A 24632-nucleotide genomic window follows, 5' to 3' on the forward strand; every position below is an offset into this window, starting at 1 on the left:
CAACTTCAAAAAGAAGACTTTTTTCTGGATTTTCACTAATCCTGGACAAAAGGGATAGTTCAAGGTCCCCACATGTTAAAACGTCTGTAGTCACAGTTGGTTTGTTACCACCATATAATTGCTCAGAGATCCCAACTTTAGCAGATTGTGAGGAACATGTTGTAAGCTTGGGTGAAAGTTCATTTCCATTGGAGAAGAGGTGGTTGGTCTCAGTGACATTTCCATGAGGCATCGCATACACTTTAGAGCCAGCTCTCATGTTGCTAGAGATGCCACTATCATGCTTTCCCTCTGGGGAAAAATGTTAAAATGATAGTTTTAGATTTTCTCTATGTACATCTGCAGCTAAATTTTATGAACATTGATGCAGATATTGTAAATTTCAAGTAAAAAGAACACTAGTCAAAGACTCTTGAACCCAAACATAATGAACTATTCACACAAGTATACCTTCTTTAACAGACTGAGGAGCAAATGCAGAAGAACATAATACAAGGCTTTTGGTGTAATCAGACTGAGGACCAAAACAATGGGTGTTAGACTATAAATATAGATCATCCTTCAGAAAGATTGAAGGTGTCAACACAAGAAATTTAGCTTCAGGAAGAGAAATAATACAAAAGCTATTCAGAATAAGCTATATGTTTCTATGATTAGTAAGAAATTAACCATCAAGTTTGCCCCCCACATTCTCAACCGTCAGCTGCATGGGTTGAGAAGTTAAGAAAAGATGCGCAAATACAGTAAGACTTGGTGCATTAGTTTCAAAAATGTAAACTACTCACATTTGTTGCACGGGAATGAGTTAAAGATTTTCTATCAAGATTCTCCTCAAAGAACCTGCTTGTAAAACCTGGGGTTATGGTCGGAATGGTTGCACAACCTTCTATGGAAGACCTATTGGCAGAATTGTTGTTTGAAGCTGCAGGTGCTGCGTCTTGTTCTGATTCATTGCATACATCCACATGATTCTTATCCTTAACAGAATCCTGCAGCAGTGCTACCAGATCTGGGTCTAAATTTTCCTTATGATCGTCTGAGATTCTGTTTTTCTTTTCTTGAATTTGTTTTTGCTGTTCCTTCCTCATCAACTCAAATGAAGCTGAGTAGGAGGAATTATAACGTTAGCATCAGGACACTAATTAATTGATAAACTTGTATCGCCAAACTATTAAAGAAAGAATGCGCCAATCAACCTGTTCTCCTTGTTTCATCCTCTGTTATGTCCGGACTCAAGTGCTCAGAAGAGCCAAATGTTACATCATTATATGAGTCATTAATCTGCCTTCGTAAATGAGGCACTGCCTGAAATAACAGGGAATTGCAAATTTCAACTCTTATCTCTTTGGTTAAACTGTTTAATCTTAGGACCAAAAAGAGGAATGAGAAATGTCAGACTATTTCCTAAATTCAGAGATTTCACATGAAGCTGCTGAGTGTTCAGACTGCATTGGTACCAACTGAAAATGTATAATATTAAACAGACCTTATAGGGGAGTGGAGGCCGATATGGTTCATCACTCCTGTGGAGCAGACAACCTTTTCCTTGAACTCTTAGAGCAGAAGCCCCAGCGCGACACCCAGATACTCTTGGAAAAGCACCAGCTCCCAGAAGTCCATCATGTTCAGAATTTTGCCATGAATGTCGAGATAGGTTGTCATAACATTTTCTAGAATCTGGATTGCAACGTGAATGGTTTAACAAGGCACAAAATCCAATGCAACTTCAACCTCCATTTGCTAGCCAGCTACTCACAAGCTATGTTCCCCAAAAATTACTAGGAAATATCATGTTGGGACTAAGTAATAAGACAACACAATGAAAGTTATATTTGGTAATGTATCAGATATACATCAAGATACTCTCGGAAAAAGCACCAGTTCCTAGGATTTCATCATATCCTAGCCTTTCAACTAAGATCAAAATAGGTTTTTCATAACATCTTCTTGACTCTCAATTATCATATGAATGGTTCAATAAGCCAAATAATCTGATTGCAACTTTTAACTTCCATAGGGTAGCTACTGACAAGGCTATCATCCGGAGAAAATCCTAGGAATCTCCATTTTGATTAGATCCTTCTAGGATTAACAACAAGGAAAAAAGAAAGAAAGAAAGAAAAAAAAAAAAAAAAAAAAAAAGAAAAAGAAAAAAAGGAACACCAAAGGACTAAATTATAGTGTATCAAACAGTCAACCAAGCTCAAATTTTGTAACAAATACCAACTTCCAAGAGGTATGGCCGTATGGGCCTATTCCAAAACTGACTTCCAAGGCACTGATACAATCTTAGTGACTGGTTTGCTTTAGATGCAAAGCTTTTCCAAAGAGAATACTTAATTTAAGGAATTGGAATTTCAAACATTTTGTCATGGACATTACAATTGGAATTTCTGTCCTTTTGTGTTTTTATTGGTACAAGTCTTGTGGATAATTAGGACTTTGCACTCAACCATCCAAACCTAATTCTACAGTTCAGTAACTTAAGACTACAGTTTGGTAAGAACTTAAATTACTTGCTAAACTTGAACAACTTAAAAATGATCGAACTTTTTCCCAATCGGAAAGTTACATTCACGATCAAGTAAGGAAACTATCATATCTTGATGTTAAAAAATATTGCAAGTTTATACTTGCCAAAACAAAATGAGGAGATTTACTCATTCAGTCATTCTTACCACTCATGCCAAACCCGGATTGACACCCCCCCATATGGTTATGAATAATATAAGTAATACTATAACTGCTTGGAGTCGTCTAAAAGAGCCTTTCTTGCTTCTTGCTTGCAATGCACAAGTGGATCTCCACAGTACATGACCAAACCATTTTGGTTGACTTCTGTCATAATCAGCCATTATTGTTTCCTCTTTTACTTCTCACCATTTTAATCTCGCAGTTTTTAGAATAAGAACTTCATCTTAATCTATAATTCATATACACTAATCTTAAGATTCCAATAAACATTCAAACACACCATAGTTAAAATACAATTTTATTTTTTAAATTTTTTTTTTTTTGTTAATCTATATATCCCTAACATATTACTAAAAACTCAAAAATCTAAGTTGGGCAGTCAATTCAGATGTTTCTCAGTTCTCTCGGACAAGAGTGAAAATGCAAAATGAATATCCACAACATACATAAACGATAAAAGCTGCTCTGAAAAATAAATTGGAAGGTCAAATAAAATATGAGTGAAACTTAAACCACGCACCTGAGTCACGCGAAGACTGTGACGAACAATTGGATGCATCACCAGATTCACTGGTTTGTAAACAGAACCCATATTAAAGACAATCCAATCGACCACGTACTAGCTAGTAGTAAACATGGACATTAAGAAATGCAAAGAAAACTAAATCTAGCAAGCAAGTATTGATTTTCTTACCGTAAAATCGATAGGTCCAACCCGCATGGTAACTGTTTGCATGTCTCCAACTCGGTTAAAGAAATTAGAAATTCTCTTGTATATGAAACTTTTGGTTGTCTGAATCGTTGAAACAAGAGATAAGTCACTATCTAAACAGTAACAGTAATAATGCGCCATTTGATTGTTAAGAGAACATGCCAATATCAGGCAAGTAGCACTCTGAGGCACAGATACAGAATGAACGATTGATTTTACATAGTTTATACGACTTTAAGACAAAATTTCATTTCCTCCTCCATTTCTCTCAGCAACCAAACAGTAAGCAACATAGAAAATATATATTATAATAATTAAAATATCATAAAAGATACAATAAAATAATTACTCGTGAAGTTCATTGACAGTTCCACCCGATTCACTCTGTCCAATCGAACTCTGGTTTTCACTGCTTGTGCTCATTTTCTCGGGAAAATTCAACGTTTGATCAAAATGAGTTTCCCTCAAATCTTAATCTCCTATTCTCAAAGCCTACGTTCCTTAACTGCACCAATTTCAATAACCTACAAAAACGTTACATATTAAGTGCGTATATTCAAAAACCATAACGATCAAGGCCTTTAGACTAAATTATACAGTCTATAATAATCTGTGAGCTCGTCTGTGTGAAGGTACGTACAATGACTGGGCACCGAACTATCGCTGCAAAAGCGGGTTTTTGAAGTTTTTCTATGAAGATTTTCTCGCAAAAAGAGACAGGAAAATGTCTAGGGCTTTGTTGTGTGATGTGCATTTGGGAGCAAAGAAAGTGTGAGAAACTTTTCTTGCAAGAGAAGGCGGTAACGCTGAGGTACAGAGGATGGACCACCAGTCTCTCTCATTATGAGGCTACAGCTTGAGACGACTGCACTATATATAGCTGTTTGGTCGTGATCAAGTGTGATAATGTCTTTGGTACTTATGCTGAACTTACAATAAAATGTATGCCACGTATTGATATACGACTGACTTTCTTATTACATCGCTGATTTTGACTGGTTCGCTCCTTGTTCAGATTTTACGGCTTCCAGACTGAGTGTAGACTAATAAATGGAAGTTGGACGAGGAGTAGAAAATCTGGCAATATAACACCCAAAAAAAAAAAAAAACTCGTTATTCATAAGAAATTTAAATGTGTGTAATTGTGTGCGCCATTAAATGCAATAATATTAAATCTTAATAATAAAATTCATTCTCTTAATTTTACTTGAAGCGAAGAAAATCTTTATTTCACTTAAATTCTCTAAAAAAAAACTTATTGTCTGAGACGCTCATTTCTTCTAAATTAAGAATCTTTAACTGTTTGTATAAGTATTTTTCAAGTTTTTTTAGCTAGCCTAAAATTAAGAATCCGTCAAGTGCTGTTGCACCCACAACTTATAACTAGTATCGCTGACAATTTTTTCATTTGATTCTTTCCTCTTGAGGATCCTTTGAGACTGTGAAATGAATTGAAGCATTGAATAGTGTACTTTCTTGGTATTTGTCTTAGTTATATGTAATTTTCTTATTTGTTTCATATTGTTACAAAAAATTATTGTTTCACTCATCTATAAAAATAAAATCTGGCATTGTGTTTCTTTTCTTTTTCTAAACAAATATATAATATAAGTTACTTATGAATTTATGGGCAATTTTATCTTTAGCATGACATTTTTAGGATTATCTTTGATAGGATAAGGCTTTTCGAATTGTGTGTAATTTGATTGAGAGAGTTGTGAAACTTATTTGTTGTTCACAACTTGATATGAAGTGCATTTGCTCGACAAGTAAAATCTTGTAACTCCTCTTAATACTGCTCAAATTACATGTAATTTGAATAATTAATTGTAAAGCATCACAATCCTTTCAATGTCATATAAGCAAGATGTTGTAAGTTTCATTCTTAATAGATGTTAAAACTTAAAAAGAAAATGGTGCCTTTTTTTTTTTTTTAAAAAAAAAAAAAAAAAGTGGCTAAGCCCAAATATATTTATAACAAATTGAGCACAATGCTGAATTGAAATAACATCAACAATACAATGTAGAATATCTTAAAGAAACTACTAATTCTTCACTAAAAGAAAATGCTTCCTTTGCAAGCTGCTGCGCAGTCCTATTAGTGAGATGCTTGGTATGAATGATATTTTACTGTTGAAGACAATTTAACCCTTCGAATTTCCTCAACTAGATGTTCATATTTATTTAAACTCCTGCCTTCTTTCTACAAAGCTTGCACCACTTGGAGAGCGTCATCTTTTAGCAGTACCTGTTGGTGACCCGCCCAACTCTATACAAAAATGAGCTGCTCTCTATGTTACTACGGCTTCTACAATACCAAGATCAATGATATGATCCTTTGGAGCAAACAAGGTAGCTAAAACTTCGCCCTTGCAATCTCAAATGATGATTCTGATATCCATCTTCATTTTATGCCTACCAACAACTGCATCCCAATTGACTTTGATAGAATCTTCAATTGGACATGCCATACGAGATACATAGTATGATCGATCTACTGTTACCCTTGTCTTCATACAGGAGTCTGCGTTACAAAAAGCCTCAAGGAAGTCTAAAGCATTTGCAACGAGTAGGGAAGGGTGGCTGAAAGTTTCTCCAAAGACCACCACATTTCGACATAGCCACAATTTTCGAGCCACAAACGCCACAAATTTCACTTCGTTATGCTCCAATTCCCATAGGAGGGATTAATGACCACAAAATCCTCATGCTCTATCTTCCTCCCACGCATGCTCTGGACATCTTTGGCAGCCTTTCATGTCGTCTTAGCTATGAGTCCACAGAGCGGGCAAAGGGGATCTTTCGTGATTTTTAGTCTGAATAGGTTTGCTTTAGTCGAAAGTGCATTTATACAAGCCTTCCACGTAAAAATCTTAACAGCACGAGGCAGTTGCATTTTTTGTGCCGTCTTGGTAATTAAGCAATTGGTTTATAACTCTTTCCATACATCACACGGGTTAATGCATACTAATTCTTACTAAATAAAACCTGTCCAACGCATCAATTTATATCACTAATGTCCTCAATCCTTTGGGACACTTCCAACTTATATAAATCGAGAAATGTTAAGATAATCTAATTCCATTTAATTTTTATTTAATAAAGTTGATGTTGTATTCTTAACTAACCATTGGATTAATCATTATTAAATAAATAAATAAAATCTAATAGTTGATTTAGAATGTCACTTGAACATCGTTGGACAATTGTAAAATAATAAAAAAATCCAAAGGTTTTATGCTTTTAAAAATTGCTTTGAACATTTTTTTTTTAAAAAAATCACTCCATCGGTTTTCAATACTTTAAAAACCAATCAATCTATTAGTTTTTCCGTCCAAATTGTTGATGCGATAGAAATCATGTCAGCAAATTACTAAATTTCAAATATGAATTTTCAATTTAAAAAAGAGAAAGTTTGGTTTTATTTTCTTACATATCTCTTGTTCATATTCGTATAAAAAATGTGCAAATTTACCATTGGATATGTGAAACTACATGTGGCGTTTTACAAATTTATATAGTTATAGATATTTTGGGTACTTGAAGTTTGCACCGAATGTGAATTTTATTACAAAAAAAAAAAAGAACATAAAATTTTGAATTTTTCCACATAAGTAAATCATAAAATTGCACATACATTTGTACTAAAATCAAAAACAAAAACAAAAACAAATTTAGTTCCAAAGAAGGCCATGATAAATTCAACCATGTTATTTGTTTGGACAGAAAGATTCACAAACTGACTAATTTTTAAAGGGGTGAAAATTCATATAGTAATGTTTTTAAAAATGTTTGAAGGGAAGAATTGATGGAGAGACTGATTCAAGAGTTGATTGATAGCGTCACATTAGTAAAGTGAGATAAGAGTGTGGTCTCTAATATATAAATATAGTTATATATATTAAAAAAATGCATTAAAATCTAATGATTATTTTTTTAAAAAAAATTTAGTTCTAAAAATATTATAAAAAAGATGGGCTGTTCTCCCAGCCCAGCAGGTGGGTTGGACCCAAATGTGAATCAGGTTACCAGATAGTCAGGCCCACTGCAACCCGTACAATTATATATATGTTGCAATTTGCGCCCATTTCGGTAGGCTAGGGCATTTCACTAGGGTTTCAGTGCTCCTCTACTTCCCGCTCTTTTCTCTGCTGCTCTCGTAATAACCAAGGGACTGAACTGTCCTCGCCTCGCAACCATGGTCTCTCTCTCTCTCTCTCTCTCTCTCTCCCCGTGTGCGTGTGTTTGCGTTGGGCGTGTCCAATGTGTTAATGTTTTGTTTTGTTCAATTTTCAGATTATTTCAGAGAAGAACAGGAGAGAGATTTCCAAGAACCTTTTCCAAGGTCTCCATATCTCTATCTCTCTCGCATGCATTTGCTTCATATTTATTTATTTATTTATTTTAAAAAATTTACTTTGTTGTTTTATAGTTCGCTTTATGTGAATTTGGTTACTGAGAAAACCGAGGAAAGGAAAAGAACAGGAGAAGAAGTTAGAAAATTTGGACTTCTGTGCCTAACGTTGTTGTTTAGTTTCTGAGATACTAAAGAATTGAATCCATAAATGTGTGGAAACTACCTGCCAATTCCTATTATTTATTAGAAAAACAAAATCTTAAAAGGAAAAAAAGCTCAACTTGACTATAATCAAAAGAATAGTGCTATGTAAATTGAGTGGAGGGTCATCGTTTCTGTTTTGATTGTGCACAATGAAAACCTTTTAGCCTAAATTTGGATGTTGAGAAAAGTTAAAGAAGCAAAGAGCAAAATTTGGGTTTTTTTTTTTTTATCGAGAGAAAAAACATAGACCCATTAAGCCTTGTGATTTTTTTTTTTGGGGATATATATATATATATATATATTTCTTTTACTGATTTTCTTTCTTCTTTCAAACTAAGAAAATGTTAAAAGATTGAGTAATTATTTTTTTCTCGTTTTCTAAGAGCAACATAGAGGATAAGATACAATGGAAGTGAAATAGTTGGATTTGGTTTGCTTGGGGGTTTCTGGTGATTTTTTGCTTTATTGACAACAATTTTTTTGTTTACATTTCTTGTGTGGTTGCTGGTTTTTCTGCTGTTTGTTTTAAACTGAGTATAGAATACCTGTTTTTGCGTCTCTTGATACATTTTCTTACCTACAGAGGGAGTCTGCTATGCAAAGAAGGATTTCAATCTTGCAAAACACCCGGAGATCGATGTCCCAAATCTGCAGGTGATTAAGCTAATGCAAAGCTTTAAATCAAAGGGGTATGTGCGTGAGACTTTCGCATGGATGCACTATTACTGGTACCTCACGAATGATGGAATTGAGTTTCTAAGAACTTACCTCAATCTTCCATCTGAAATCGTGCCTGCCACCTTGAAGAAATCCTCAAAACCTCCTAGCAGGCCGTTTGGAGGCCCACCTGGTGACCGCCCACGGTATTATAAGATCTCCTGCATATTTGGCTTTATGGACTCATTTAGTTTAATGCTTTATTCGGATGTTCTTATATGTTGTTGTTGTGGTGTTTTTTTCTAGTGGCCCACCTCGCTTTGAGGGAGGTTCAAGGTTTGGTGATCGTGATGGGTATCGTGGAGGTCCACGTGGGCCTTCAGGTGAGTTTGGTGGTGACAAAGGAGGAGCCCCCCCTGACTTCCAGCCTTCTTACAGGGTAATTTAACTCTTCTAGGATGTTTTGAATGGACTTCAGTTTATTTATGTTGTAGTTGGTTTGTTTGTTTGTTACTGGTAATTATACTACTCTTATGATGTGTAGTTAGGTAATGGCTATTGTAATGTCATGGTGGAAATGTTCAAATGAGCATGCAGCTTTCGCGCATTTGTGTAATATGTTATCTGTCTGCATTTGTTTTTGTCAGATGAAGTTAACGTTGTAAGCATATTAGTAGTTATTTTGAGCTTTTGTTCTGCAGATTGTTTCTGGTTTCTAGCTAGTTGGGATATATTATGTAGAGCTGAATCGTAGTCTAGTGACATGTAGTTTTATTATACATTTTGTCTTGTTTCATTTCTGAAGAATATCGCTGGTTATTGAGTGTTATTGGTGTTTCTCCTGTTATTCTTGTGTTGTATATTTCTAGTTAGTATGCCGATGTCAGTGTCTCTTGAAAAACTATGATTATATATTATCCGGGTGTTCCACTGTTGGAAAGCACACTATGTATCGGGCAGAATAACAATACTAGGTCTGCTATATATATAGGTATGGAAATAGATGGATAAAGGCTTGTAGAGAAATGATTGCTGTCAATTGGAAGTAACTTTGACAAATGATTAAATCATTAATATGGTGCTAGTTGTTGCCATTATCAACTCGTGGCTTATTGGTTTGTATGTCATCATTGTAAAAAGTAACATTTTTGTTAATCACCATATACTGCTTACAATATTTAGCATCTTAAGATTTGTTTCTACCTTTAGATTTTCGTGATTTTCCTACCAAATGTTTTTGTAGCATTGCTGTTCTTATTGATTATTTCATTTGCTCTCTTGATAATGCAGGGTCCTGGTGGAAGGCCTGGCTTTGGTCGTGGCAGTGGAGGTTTTGGTGCAACTCCCCCTAGTTCAAGTTTGTCGTGAAATGATGCTCTGCTTCTTCATGGTCTATAGTTCTTGAACTTGGTATTTAGGAATGAATACAGCAAAGTTGTCAAATTCCAGTAGTATTAAGATAATGAGCTATATATTCCTTGAGTTTTGGTTTGACGGGAAGTAGAAAATCATGTGCTTCAGCATGGTTACAAATTTTGTTGCTTATTAAATTAAATCATGTTTTAAGCTGATTCCTGTACGATATGTTTCCACATCTCTTAAGTAGATTATTTTTCCAGCCATCGGGTGTGATCTCACTCCCTTCATCTCCAAACTTTCTTTCTCGATCTTCCTCTAGGTTTTGTTTGATTCGTTGACAATGCAAACCCTTTGTATTATCCTTGCTTTTTTTGGATGCTTGAGCCTTAATTGGAAGTTTCCTCTTAGGCGATGGCGCCCCTGCTCAACTTTTCAGCACAGGTGTGCGCATACGCCATCATCCAAGACCCTAATCAATCAAATAACTCAAACTCAACTAAAGCTAGTTGTTCTATTTCGTGTTGGTGGCTTCGCTTGAATAGTGACTATTATAGCTTATTTGGCAAATGAAGACACAAGATTAGATACAAACTAGCATAAATTGCAATGGTTATGAAATTTTAAATTACAATCAAGACTAACATAATATAAATAACACAACTTTAAACCAATCATCCATTCCAAGTTCTTATGATTGGCTATCACAAGTGTTCGTGGCTTTTAAAAATGTGTTCGTAACTGTTCAATTTTTAAAAGAGATGTATTTGGTGTATTACACGACTCTTGTCCATTTTTTTAAGAGATACCTTTGGTTTCATTCTTATGCACATATGTTTTCTATCTTTATACAAGAGATGTGCAAATCACCATTGAACTTGTGTGACTCATATGTGAGTTTTATAGATTCAATTGTGGATTTAAAAAACATATGGATAAGAGAATAAATCAAATATTTCTATTTTATTTAAATTTGTGGACCTACATGTGAGATTTACAAATTTAATGATAGATTTACGTATAAGAAGAGATTAACAAGAAATATGTAGGAGAATGAAAACAAACATTTATATTTTTTTTAAAAAAATATGATTGTGGGAAAAAAATAATAATAAAGAAATACTAAGAAAAGAATATTAAAATGAAATAATGAAAAATGATAGTTAAAATAGAAAGAATGATGGATATGTTTTTAAAATGTTAGTAGCTAAAAAAATAAAAAGAAAAAAAAAAGAAAGAAAGAAGTAACTATGTAGTAGCTAAAGAATAGTTAGCCGGATGAGAATGCCCTGATTAGCTACTTCGAGGTCTCAAGCATGCCCACTCAGGCCTCAACTGAGAATCGAAGTTGATCTTGAGGAGAGCATAGTAACATCAATGCATTTCTACAGTGAGATCAACCATCATAATAAGACCTTTTTTTTTAACTGCGTTGCAAATAAATCAACGACTCGTCAAACTGGAGTGGTACACTAATAGAGCGATGGTCACTGGCCGTGAAGTTCAATGGCGAGGTAGGATACCCTCGCACTTCTTCAATATCATACTTATTGAGTGCATTTCATTGCCAGTTGATATTTTCGACATTTTTTTCCATGTTCAAAATGGAATGGAGATAGATGATGGACCGATGGTGTTTATCTAAATTATGTGATATAGATGCAAAACCTCGTCTTCAATTTATTAAGTACTGTGAGAGGCTAGGTATAATTTCTTAAATCATGTTTAGAGGTATTATCAAACTTCATAAAACATAAAAATCTTAATTTAAGGAGAAAAAAAATGAATATTATGCAATATAGATTTATCATATGTAAGCTATAAACATTCATAATTTTCATTTTAAAACTTTCCTAATCCATTCCCTCGTTGTAATACCACTTTAATCATGTTTAGAGGTAGTCGCAGCACCTCAAGAGTTGACACCGTCGGTGGTCACTAGGATTGATCGGTGGTACATCTTAGTTGTGGGGTTTGAAAGGAAATATGGTTTTTGGCTAAATGAGAGAAAATGAGGGCATGTGAGTTTTAGGTGGAAGAAAGAATGGACGTCTGATTAGCATGCATGTTTACATTTTGAAATTAAAAACTTTTTTTTTTTTTTAAGGAAAGTTTGAAACTTTTATTACTGAAATCAATATTACAACAACAAATACTATATCGGTGAATATAAACAGCCACTCTAAGAGTGTACATCTAACATGAGTATAAAAAAATTCAGCCAATATAATAGTGTCTATACGTTGACATAAACCTTTATTTGAAGATAAAATCGATCATACATTCTGAGCGAAAACTAATGACCAGGTCATTTCATGTAACGATTGGTCTAGATTGTCAAAATTATAGATCCCATAATTTTAGAGAAATAGCGGGATCCTAATCCCAATTAACGTGGATTGAAATCTCCAACAATTTGTAGTAAATTCTTAAAAAAGTTTATACAAGACTCATATGTTCAGATATGTAGCTTATTTGGAGATGTATATTCTAAAAAAAAAAACAATTGCTGAATATCTCAATCTAATTCATTCATGCATCGGTTTCGCATGTGTTAAGACTTTACATATTCTAATAGAAAGTTGTGAGCTCTAGGTAGACGCTAAAGTTACTCGAGGCTCTGGCCCCATTTAATAATCCCCTCCCCTTCCCTTTGTGAGAATTTTTTTGTTGTGTGAAAATAGAAAGTGATTGATGTGATATAAAGTAGAAAGAATTTATATGGAAAAGTGAAAAAAATTTGTATTGTAGTGGATTTTTTTAATTAAATAATAATAATAAATTATTGATGTGATATAAAAAGTATAAAAAAAAAGAATGTTTTGAATTTGATGTTTTTTGGAAAAGGTAAAAGTAAGGGGAGGGAAGGGAAGGGGAAGGGGAGGGAGTTAGTAAACGGGGTCTGTCAATTTTGTGTAGGATGACAACCACCGGCGCATCTTAGCTAGATTCTTTGACTTGAAAGTCTGTGCTATCTTTTGTGTTTGTGTATTGAGTTTTAGTTCATGTGTTTATTTTTATTTTTTTTACATGTACACGTAAAAAGGAAGGAGGAGATTTGAACTAGTGACTTTTGCTTCATAAGACGTAGTTTCCAACTGATTGAGTTACTTCTTGGGGACTTAGTTCATATTGAATCATGTGTATAAGATTATATATATTAACTATAATTCGATCTATTTAACTAAAAATGTTAGAACACTCAATTATAACTCCTTCATTTTGTGTTGGATTTATATTGAATTAGTGGATCGGATAAAAAATTGTTCTTTATAGCTGGTTAAGTTCAAATTGTATTGAAACATGAAACTAACTAAAATGACCCGTTTAATAAAAGAGTAATAATTTATTACCACGTTTTGATACAAATTTTTACAAACAAGGTGGTCCCGTTTCTCTTAATAAAATGCGTGAAACTCCTTAATTCTGACCGCGCGTACCTATTCATTGTCGTCGCAAACCCAAATCCCCATGAACAGCAACCCTCGATCATTTCATGGCAATCGGATCGCTTCACAAGAGAAAGCACAGCAAGCGATCAAGTCTTAAGCCGCACACGGCAATGGCTTTGCGCCCGAGCCCTTCTTCCAACCACGAAAAATCCTATCTGCTTGTTTCGGTTCTTTTGGTTCTCTCTGTTGTTGTTCTACTGGGCATTTCATCGAGCGCGTGGAGCAAGTTCAAATCCCTTGACGAGTCATTTCCCAGAATCTACACGATCGAGGTAGTTAACGAGTTTCCTCACGATCCCCATGCCTTCACTCAGGTAAGCATTCGCGTAAGTTTTCTTTTTTGTATTTTTCTTAATTGATTCTATGGACTAGTCTGATTTTTCAAAGCGAATGAGTTATTTTTCTTTTGTAAGCCTTTTGCACTGATTGTGATTACGAATTTGAATGATTGATCATTGTTTATAATTTGAATGATTAGTTTTGTTGTAGCATGCAACATTATTTGTGATCGAGAGCCTCAAGCTATATCTAAAGAATTTATATCCCTTAAGAGTTTCTCAGAATTATTTGAAGTGTATTTTCCCTTCATATATGAACTTTCTAGATGTTTATTTGGGAAATTAATGTCTGTGCAGAGGAAAGGAATAACAATGTATATGCTTTTTTGCTTGCAGGGGCTTCTTTATGGAGGAAATAACACCCTATTTGAGTCAACTGGTCTTTATAAGGAGGTGATTTGCGTTCTGGTTATAGATTTCGTACATATGCTGATGTATATGCATATGTTTGTTTTTCTTTCTAGAAGTTAAAGTAGTAACTTCGGAGGGTCAATTGCCGCACAAGGTAGACTTAAGCAGAGTTATCATCCATTTAAATCAAATATGTAACTTCTTCTAAGCTGACAGCTATTTTAAGTCAAATTAACATGCGTTTTTTGTTGAAACCTGTCTAATATATGAGTGGTAGACTTTCATATTTTTGAGTTGTTTGTTGTAATCATTATGAGGGTTATTTCAAGATTGTTTTAATTATATGAAGTCAACGTTATTCTAGATAATATGTGGCCATCATTGTAATTACGATTTGTTTTAGGGGCTCTATGTTGCATTAAATTAAAAGAAGAAAAAAAATCCATGGCAGACATTTCATATGAGAAATGAGGTAATCTTCTTGTTGGGTTGTTACTTCATTGCCAAAAATCTGTTTGTGTCTGTGTGTGCACCTGGCAGGCTTTTATTTGATAAGTAAGTTCTCCAAAGTGTATTTTGTATAATCCTCTAAGTCTCCCATTAAGAGATTTTTAAAATAAATTACATATTTTGCTTTATGCCTTTGCTGTTGTTACTTACCAGCATCATTTGGTTTTTGTGCAATTTCTTACTTGGCTGTCTATTTACTTGTGTTGTTTCAGTCATCAGTTCGGAAAGTAGCTCTTCAGAGTGGGAAGGTAGTTTTCTGTTTCTTACATTTCTTATTGTTTTGTATCAAAGATTGTATATGGATAAGCTGATTAGCAATACTTAGTTTAGTTGTGAGTAGTGGAGAAATCAGTGTGACTAAACAATAGTAATCAATTCACAATGCTTAACTGTAATGGTGCTAGATTAAAGATTCCAAATATAAATTCCTTAGTTTTTGGCTATCTACAGGTTGAGGTTCTCCAAAAGATGGATGATTCTTACTTTGGGGAGGGTTTAACTCTTCTTGGTGAAAGGTTCGTAAGGGAAAATTTATGACTTGCAGTTTTACTTTCTTGTCTCTTTAGTAAATTGTGGTTAACTCATTTAAAATTTATGCTTTTCCGATCCTCCAATATATTTTAGCCTTTTGCTTCATCATTTGCCTTGTATCTGTTCATGTACTTTCTTAATTGTTGATTTTTACATGTTTTGTGCTTTTAACATTTAAAAGAGAAATGATGCTAATCTTGTAATTTTTATATTCTTCTATAGGCTGTTCCAAGTAACGTGGTTGAAGAATACCGGTTTCATATATGACCGAAATAATTTAAGCAAAGTTTGTGCTTCACCTCTTTTCCTTATGTAATTTTTTTCTTACTTATATTTGTTGAATTATTACTTCCGAATTCAATATGGAAACAAGAATAAGTTGTTTGAATGGTGTCAAGGTAATCGCTATGAATAGTTACAAGATACTTTTTCATCCTTCCCAACAAAAGTTTGTCATAAGAAAAACAACATCTTTCCCATTTTTTTATTTTTTTTTCCCTGTCCTTCCTATTCATTCCTCTTACTTTTCTATCCTTACTACGAAACAGACCCTAAAATTGGAGGTGTTTCAGGCATCTTTGAGATGTTTAGCTGGCATATCCATTAAGATTGCCCTGCCTGATCATGCTGGTATGATGAGATATCGCAAGCCCCTATTCCAATAAGATTTGTGCTCTCATTGAGTTAATGTGAATAATTTTGGTTCTTTTCCGGATGATTTTAATTGTGACAATCACAACCTACCATCTTGAAAAATTGATGTCTTTTACATTGCAATTTCCTTCTGTGGTGATATTGATTCGTTGTCTAAAAATAGAAAGTGTGATCCATTTCTTTATCTATCTTGGATTAATGTCATTACATACCACTAACGTTTTAAATGTTACTTTTTCTTGCAATGTTCTTTTTGACTAAGGTGCGTGCTTTTTGGTTTGCCCATTAATATTGATGGTCCAGATCTGTAACAAGCTTTATACTTTTATGGTTAGTGCAGTTTGAGAAATTTACTCATCAAATGCAAGATGGTTGGGGTCTGGCAACTGATGGAGAGTTCTTGTTCGGGAGTGATGGGACTTCAACATTGTATCTGATCGACCCTCAAACATTTAGAGGTTTCTCTTGTATACAACATTTAATGTCAATTCCATTTCTTCACCCAACCTCACCCCCCAAAAAAGAAAGAAAGAAAGTGGGCTAGTGTATTTATCACAAGCCTTCAGTTTTTCACTCCCTCCATGAACTTTTTTATTCCTCCAAAATGTGGTGGTAGATTTTTGTTCAATTGTTGCGTTCTTTTTTTGTTTCTTTCAAGAAATTTATGCTTGATACTACTGAATTTAATTTGATTTCTTTAATTCAGTCATAGGACAAAAAATTGTCAAATATAATGGTCATGAAGTACACAACCTTAACGAACTGGAGTTTATAAACAAAGAAGTTTGGGCGAATGTTTGGCAGGTATGTCCTTGCACATCAATTGACTATGACCATTTTTTTTCTGTACTGTTTGGGGGCTTTTTTCATAGTGGAGATTGTTGTGCATATTTAAGTGGGTATTGGCATGGTAATTCCTTGGTAGGATATTCAATCACTGTTTGAAAAGTTAGCAGCAGAGCATTAAATCTGAAATTTTCCAATCTATGGAAACATCTACTTGCTTGATAAACATTTTTTCTATGTTAAGGATTGAGTGGAAGTTCATAGATATGGTTTCATGTCTTGGATTGGTACTGATAATGACAGAAAATAGAAACTTCCACAGAAATGTCACCAAAATGGCGCTCATTTGATCAGAAGCTGTTCTAAGCGACAATAACAATACAGCATATGAAGGCCCCTACTACTACTGATACCTCCTATATTTGGAATGTGAGATGCTCCTCCATTTCCAAAAGCATCTTTGACCATTTAAACCCTGCTTCCTTGCATGGACCTGGGTGCAACTTCTCATTGCAATATATTTTTATTGATATCCTGTTTGCACTACCGGGGTTTTCTGAGTGGATTTCATTGAAGCTTCAGCTACTTAGCTATCACTGACCTTGTGATCCACAATGTATATAATTGCATTCATTGCTTGAAAAGATAAAATTACATTCATGGCTTGAAAAGTTTTTTTGTTTGTCTTGGATTACCTTGTAACTTCATATTCTGATGTGTAGACTGATTGCATTGCTAGAGTTTCACCTGAGGATGGTACTGTGCTTGGATGGATTCTCCTCCAAACTTTAAGGTTTTGCTTTGCATCTCCTTCCCTTTTTGATGAAGTGACTGATGTTTATACTCAAGAATTAGATAAATTTAGCTATATTTTTTATTTTATACTTATAAAAAAAAAAGCTATATTTTTATTTTCTAAAAAATTGCACTTCATTTTTTTTTTCTTACAGGGAAAAAGTGGCAGCAGCTGCAAATTCTGTAAGCATTTGAAAAAAAAAAAAAAAACTTTATTTGAAAAAAGATAATTGTTTCTTTCACTTGCCTAACCTAATTCATTTATTTGAAAATCTGCATCCTTCTAGGCTATTGATGTTTTGAATGGCATAGCTTGGGATAGTGAGGAGAAACGTATTTTTGGTAAGCTCCAATATTTGACATGCCTTTTCTAAAAGCAGCATTAGTATTGTCTTGCATGTGGCCTATATCTTGTTCGAGAAATTTGATGTTTCATGAGCGGGATAGGGAGCTAACTGAGGTAGACTGATTTTATGACAAAATTAGCGCTAACATGTACCCAGATTTGCGTGATCCTAAATAATTATGTGTCAAACTGCCTCTTTGGAGTTAGATTGCTGACTGTATAGGAACAGTGATAGGAGGGCTTTGGAACATATATTGCATCTTCTAAGTTCAGTTTTTCCCCTGCAATTCTTCGATATTTAGATGTTTTTGTCTCTTTGTGATTTCTTTCATGTGTGGATAGTTATTAATAGAACCTGCGCTCTGCAGTCAAGTATTTTCAAAAGAATAATGTTGCATCTAATAAGACTTGTTTTAGACCATATCTTGGAATTAGGGTTCTGAATTATTTACCTACCTCAGCTACCTGTATCTGAATGATTTTTTCTTTTGCTGCAGTAACCGGAAAACTTTGGCCAAAGCTTTATGAGATCAAGTTGGATTCAGCAAAGAAACAATATACAAGTGGAGATATCGAGCGGTTTTGCTTGCGGATGCCAGTCCATTTTGCAAAGCCATAGCTAAATACTTGAAGGTCTAGACATGCTACTTCTGAACTTCTTAAAGATCTTGCAATTTTGAGTTGATATGTAGCATTCCTCCTATAAATTAGGTCAATGTCCAGGAAACGCATTTCACTGTTATTTACAGATTTGTACAGGAAACGGATGCCATTTTGGGAAAGAGAGCAGTGTTTGGAACAAATTACAGTAGTAGTAAAAAGGTAGTAACTGGCATTTTTGAAAGAATTATTTGGATGAGAAAAAGGAATCCAATTAGAAAAAGATTAAAAAATAAAAAATAAAAAAAATCAGTCGTGTGGGTGCCAGTTGATTCAACTGATAAAGTTTCATGTTGATCTTTAAAAGATGGAATAAGTTATATAGTTGGAGCGGAAGGGTTTAAGGTAAGAGAGAGTTCATTGAGATTCCAAGGAGTAGCTCAATCGACTAGAAGCCTAGAATTATGCTTTATAGCTTTATAAAATAGAGGTTATTAGTTCGAATTTTTCTTTTTCCTTCCTTTGGGTATTTTTTACTTGTGGTTGTGTAGTGCATAGGTCTAAGCGGACCAGAGTATGTATTGGCCAATGATATAAGAGTATTTCCTTCTTAACTACCAGTAATCCACCGATTATACTTATATATTATGGTTTTGGCTTTTCCTGATTTTTGTGTTATTGTTCTTTTGGGCTTTTCAGGATGTGTTATAATTTATTTGGGGAGTAATAGCATGTCATATAGAAGAAACATAGATGCTACAATCACTTTTTAAATAAGATCTTGTTAATTTTAAATGAAATGGATAATATTTATTTTACGATTAGGATTTAAAGTCAGTGCATCTAATGATGTACAGGATTCGACATTATTTAATTTGTTAAAAGACTTGACAATGTTGAATTCATATGCACAAACTTTAAATTTTGACTATGAAATGGAGATGATTCTTGCTGGTGAAAAGAAGTGCTATAATTCATTTGGAAGAAAAAAAGTGTAATTAAGAAACTGTTGCTATTTGGTTAGGTAAGGTTGTTCTAAAATGCATGGTTTACCTTTAAAGCTCAAATTATTTGAGGGTTGATTGGCTTTGATACCAATTGAAAAAAAGAAAAAAGAAAAACTTCAAAGAGAAAGGAACCCTCAAACTTATTTTACATTTGATGTCTCGGCTCTCAAAAAGATTTACAAGCAAGCATTCATTTTATAAAAGAGTACAAAGCTAAAAGACAAAAGAAACTTAGGTATGTGTTTACAACTCTAATTTTAGTCTTTTGTACTAAGATTTATAGGTTATTGGGATAAACGATGAAAACAAGCCGTCCTATTAATGACATATTGATCTAATCATTATGTCTACAAATTAGTGGCGGAGCCACATTAAGGCCAACACTGCCCCCACAAGTCTTTAAAAAAATTTATTTATAAGGAAAATTTTGAAAATAGCATCTACATACTCGTTAACAAATAAGAAAGGTTCGCTTGGTCTTTTGAGAATCAATGTCTATTTTTTTTAATCACTCTAAAGCTTTTTATTGAATTATTGGTGAACTATGTTCTTTTCTCCAATGAGTAGATAAGGCAAAAACAATATATTGTTTTGATTGCACCAAGCACTATATACATGCATACATACACAAACATATATATATATATATATATATATATATATATATATATATATATATATATATATATATATATATATATATATATATATATATATATATATATATGTTAGTTTCTATTCTATGATTGTTTATTTGTTATTTATCAACCTGTTTGTGTCTTCTGGAATTGTAATTTAATTTTAAAAATTTAAATTCATGAATAACGTTGAAATTAAAAACTATCGACTCAAAAGAAAAAAAAGTTGACATTCCAAGAAGTAAAACACCATTGGATTTTAACGATGAAATATCAAATCTCAAAGAGTGTCCTCTTAAATTTGTAAGGGTTGAAGCTGAAGAACATCCTTTTTATAATTCTAGTTGTGGAAACTATAGTTTAAGCTGAAGAATATTCATTTTCTATTTTAAATTGTGTTTATTATATTTTTAATTTTACCCGTAAAATAGTCAATTTCTCATTCCGCCACGGCTAGAAATGAAATTAGTTGTAAATCAAAATGATTTAAATAGTTTCTTATATTTTCAAAGAAAGAGAAAAAGATGGGTAGATGAAATTCTCGAATATTTGGAATAAATTGAAAAGAAGTCTTGAAGCCTGGCCCATTGAAGACCATCTTGCTCTAGTGGGCCCACAAAGCAATCGGGCCCAATTTATTGCAAAATGGTTGAATACTTGGATTAACTTCTCCACGGTTATCTACATATAAATAAATAAAAACTTGAAATTGGAGGCTCCTCCCTCAGTAGCCACGAGCACTGCCTGCGGGCTGCGTCAAACAAGGTTGTAGTAGTAAGCAAGTTTCACATCTTCATATCCTTTTCGTTATGCGTTCTTTATCTTACTTTCTCTTCCTTTAAATAATTGTTGCTAGGGGTGACTGGTTTTTTTGTAAGATATTATGTCTAAAACGTGTTCGATGAATGGTCGAAACGAAGTTCTAGCTCTTATAGGTTGAAGCTGGATTTGGGTTTTGGTCCTAAAGGCTGTTTTTACTATATATAAAGGACGTGGTCTGGATCATAATGGTGTACAAATATTTACAGAAGGTTGTCCATGGTGCAAAGTGTTTAGAAACCAAGCAAAATGGAGCTTTGTATGTGAATGTCATGCTATATCACTGTTCAGAAGTATCCCATTCCCATCAAGAGCCTTTAAATTGTGAATGGTATGAGAAGACATTCCCAAAGGTAGCGAAATTGAGCCACTTGTTGAGAAATGTGGATTGGGTTGATGGAGGGCTGGTTGATGTCAGTGATAATTCGATTTTCTTTAATGGCCAAATTGAACAAAAATTGAAAACTTTCAAGTCCCTGGCCAGGATCTTTATTGGGTCTCCTTCAGTTCAGCAAACGGTTCAGAAAAATGTGATGGCCTTTTCGGCCGCGAGTACCAACTGCACCCCGTTTGTTTGTTTCAGTTCACCGAGTGAAAGAGAGCCTATGATTGTGAATTCACTTAACCATGTGTCCAACTTTCTGAACGTTTCCGCACAGCAAAGAAAGCTGGTTCGTTTTACGGTAAGCCCCCAGGTCACCCAACAGCGGATATGGACAGGTGCACTTGAGGAGATCCTAAATGGATTGAAATATGAGTTGGATGTGTTAAATTGTCGATGCTCTAGCAAAGGGATCAAGATGGGTCAGCAGATAGTTTCTAGCTGTCTAAAATTCTTGGCTGACACAGCCATTTCCTCTGACCATGACTCCACTTCATGGATGCGGCTTGCGCCTGTAAAAGTTGTTGACTCGTCTGCTTCACATAAGTGGGAAGATGTCCTTGAGATGTTCAATGACCTCATTGGGTGTTTGAAAAGTGAAAGGGACTTGTGTTTTCTTGTGGCGAAGCTTGAGATCATGAAAGAGGGATTGTCTCAAATCAGGGATGTATTGATTGATAAAAGTATTGGATACAAGGAAGCTCGACATCAAGAAAGCCTAGTACAGAAGAAGCTCTCTAAGACATTGGGTCACTCATCCAAGTGCTTGTTTACACTACTATTATACTACCTCTATGGACACGTTAGAGATATTGAAGTGGATTTATGTGGTGGAATTTATAGCATTGGTGAGAATAGGTTTTGCTTATGCATGGGAAGAATTTTGACTACAAAAGAGGATAATATTGTCTGGAGTGGGGTGAGGCAGCTGGACAGGGCTCTTGGACTTTACAAATTTGTGTGGGAAGCCGCAGGGATGAAAGGAATTCTGGAGCTGCAAGGTCATTTATGGTGTGTTGGGGCTGAGGGCAGGATGCTTACATATAGAGGAAATATGTTCTTTGTACATGGGATCAGTGTTTGACTAAAAATTGCCTAATCAAGTATGTTCAAATTTTGAAAGCTATTTGATGGTGATTATACACTACATGCAAGTCACTTCCAGGTACTTTCTCAAAGTACTTCACTCTATATCACTATATATAGTACTCATTATCTTTTAGCTAGGATAAATTTTGCATAACTAACCCTTTCCCCCCTCTCCTCAAAAAAAAAAAAGAAAAACAGAAAAAGAAAAAAGAAGAAAATGATGGAAACAAGATCAAGGGGACAAGGAAAGAAGAGATTGTTGCACCTGGACACGGTTTAAGTCGTATCAAATAAAAACCAGTATAGTTGCTGCCGTTTAGTTATTTTAGATAAACACAAAGTTTGCTCCCATTTAGTAAAGTTGTGAAGGACAGTAGTTTATGTTAGATGATTGAGTGAAAATTTATTGCCGTTATGTTATTCTGAATCTGCCCTCTCTTTCCTCGAGTGGTTCAACTTGTACCAGCTACAGAGTGTTGTACAGGGTTTCCTCATATCAGGTTTCCGCAAAAGAAATGGTACTGGGTTTCCTCATAATCTGCCCTCGGTCCTTAGAGGAGGGATGCTAAAGTTTTTTAAGGGTGATGGAGCTCAATCGTAGTCGTCATTAATTTTTGGTGGAGGTGGAGTTGGTGTTGCAGCCTATTGATGGTTTTGACTGAAAAAAACTAAGCTTGTTCTGTGGTATTATGATATGATACTATTGTGCAGAGAAACAAAAACAAAATCATAACTGCGAAATGGATTCTATTCATTTCATTTAGAATGGAGAGGATCGTATTCTGTCTTCCCCGAATGGTCCAAAGATGTATTCTCATACAGTCATACTGAACTTGAAAGGGCTCCTTTGATTCATCGGTTGGTTCCAAAACTCAATCTTCAGAAGTCTTTCTTCCAGTAACGAAAATGTACCACTTCAAAATTAGTGTCTTCTCAGCCTCAGGGCTCTTGAAATTTCAGCTATGCACTACACTTTTCCTCTGTACATCATAGACGTTAAAATGGCACACTCATGGAAGAATTGATATGAACAAGCTAACAGTGCAAATGGGTTATTTCAAATAACTTGGTAAATTAACTGCTTTTCATATGCCCTTTGAGACAATTTTGCTTTGCCTTTACCAAGCTTTCCCTTTCATGATGGCACCAGACGGAAACTTTTTTGCAATGCCTCCTCTTTGCTGAAGGTGCCAACTCTAGAATTTTATAATTGGTTCGCCCCCATAACCAAAAGAAAATCAATTATGTCCTTCAATGGTCAAAATATATTCACTTCAAAATACCTTTAGCATTTACAAACCTTTTAAATAATAAATCTTTTTAACTTGTTGGCCATTCAACCCAATAAAAACAAAGTTGGAAGGAAATTTGTTTCTAAGTATTAGTTGCAACCTCGTATTAGGAGTACTTATAACTTTTATTACAAGTCATTTACAAATTTGATGTGACATTTATAATTAGTGAAAAATGATTAAGCAACAAATCTAATTTGTTAATTTAATTAGTTAGTAGTTGATTTGTCAATCATACACTTTTAATTATTTTACTAGTTATAGACTGTTATGTCAGTTTGTAAAGAAAATTTTTAATTGATAGCTTGAATTTGCCCCAAATCATGTTGGATAAAGCCTTTTTTTTAGTAGAATACAATGAAGGTAGAAGTCTTCTTCTAAAAAAAAGTAACAATAAAAAACTCTAAACACAAACACCATAAAAACACATAAACAATTTTTACTTTTACGTCACATAATAACACATTTTCAAACTATAAAAAAAGAAAAGAAAAAAGAAATCCCCTAAACACATTAACAAATAGAGCAATCTGTCTGTTGTTTTCTCAAAATAAAACAAAAACAAAAACATTAACATTCAACTCAAATATAAAACACTCATAAAAATGCAAAAATAGTTTTCACTTTTACATATTAAAACATTTTTTCAAACAACCCGCTCCCCCCACCCCCCCCCAAAAAAAAAAAAAAAAAAAATCAACAAACAGAATCATTTTTCTAAGGAAAAGATAGGTAATGATCAAGCTTAGTACCGTTAAAAACAAATAGCCTTACCAAGAGCCTCTTTGTCAGGGACCGAGATCCCTGAAATTGTAGGATTTGTTTCCTTTTGCTTTTGGGCATGGGAATGTAAGGGTGGCTGTGGGCCCGTTTGCTTGGGCTGGAGCTTTGTGCTCGAGTAGAAGGAAAATGATAGAAATACTCATAGTGTACAACAAGTACAACACCAAGACACAATAGAGTGGGGTCTATACATTGGGCCCCACTCTAAGGGGAGTGATCCTTACACTCATTGTGCATAACAAGGCCACAACAACAAAGCACAATGGAGTGGGGCTCACA

General features: G+C 34.2%; 3 protein-coding genes across 7 annotated transcripts; all 3 read left to right on the plus strand.

Annotated features, from left to right (window-relative positions):
• Window positions 1-7478: 7478 nt before the first annotated feature.
• Window positions 7479-10203, plus strand: LOC133862748 (small ribosomal subunit protein eS10z-like). The gene is made up of 5 exons (XM_062298609.1): window positions 7479-7607; window positions 7703-7751; window positions 8551-8830; window positions 8931-9063; window positions 9915-10203. Exons 1-5 carry the CDS (start codon window positions 7605-7607, stop codon window positions 9990-9992), a joined length of 543 nt encoding a protein of 180 aa, XP_062154593.1. The 5' UTR covers window positions 7479-7604; the 3' UTR covers window positions 9993-10203.
• A 3197-nt stretch (window positions 10204-13400) lies between these two features.
• On the plus strand, window positions 13401-18960 carry LOC133858284 (glutaminyl-peptide cyclotransferase). Of its 3 annotated transcripts, none has more exons than XR_009898499.1 (11): window positions 13402-13746; window positions 14107-14163; window positions 14844-14879; window positions 15082-15146; window positions 15385-15448; window positions 16157-16274; window positions 16523-16620; window positions 17342-17395; window positions 17553-17580; window positions 17685-17739; window positions 18241-18370. XR_009898499.1 is itself a non-coding variant. In XM_062293723.1 (11 exons), exons 1-11 carry the CDS (start codon window positions 13477-13479, stop codon window positions 18360-18362), a joined length of 984 nt encoding a protein of 327 aa, XP_062149707.1. In that variant the 5' UTR covers window positions 13403-13476; the 3' UTR covers window positions 18363-18960. The 3 variants fall into 3 exon arrangements, 1 of the variants encoding a protein (XP_062149707.1); XM_062293723.1 differs by having other exon boundaries at window positions 13403-13746; window positions 17325-17395; window positions 18241-18960; XR_009898498.1 differs by lacking the exons at window positions 17553-17580; window positions 17685-17739; window positions 18241-18370 and adding an exon at window positions 16925-17031 and having other exon boundaries at window positions 13401-13746; window positions 17325-17395.
• A 1717-nt stretch (window positions 18961-20677) lies between these two features.
• On the plus strand, window positions 20678-23019 carry LOC133862755 (uncharacterized). Of its 3 annotated transcripts, XM_062298630.1 has the most exons (3): window positions 20678-20753; window positions 20845-22354; window positions 22477-23019. In XM_062298630.1, the coding sequence occupies exon 2, from the start codon at window positions 20996-20998 to the stop codon at window positions 22271-22273; it is 1278 nt and encodes a 425-aa protein (XP_062154614.1). In that variant the 5' UTR covers window positions 20678-20753; window positions 20845-20995; the 3' UTR covers window positions 22274-22354; window positions 22477-23019. The 3 variants fall into 3 exon arrangements, with proteins under 3 accessions (XP_062154614.1, XP_062154622.1, XP_062154608.1); XM_062298638.1 differs by having other exon boundaries at window positions 20711-22354; window positions 22469-23019; XM_062298624.1 differs by having other exon boundaries at window positions 20711-22354.
• The last annotated feature ends 1613 nt before the right edge of the window (window positions 23020-24632 follow it).

This window comes from Alnus glutinosa, chromosome 1 (assembly GCF_958979055.1).
Source record: "Alnus glutinosa chromosome 1, dhAlnGlut1.1, whole genome shotgun sequence".
Taxonomy (NCBI): Eukaryota; Viridiplantae; Streptophyta; class Magnoliopsida; order Fagales; family Betulaceae; genus Alnus; species Alnus glutinosa.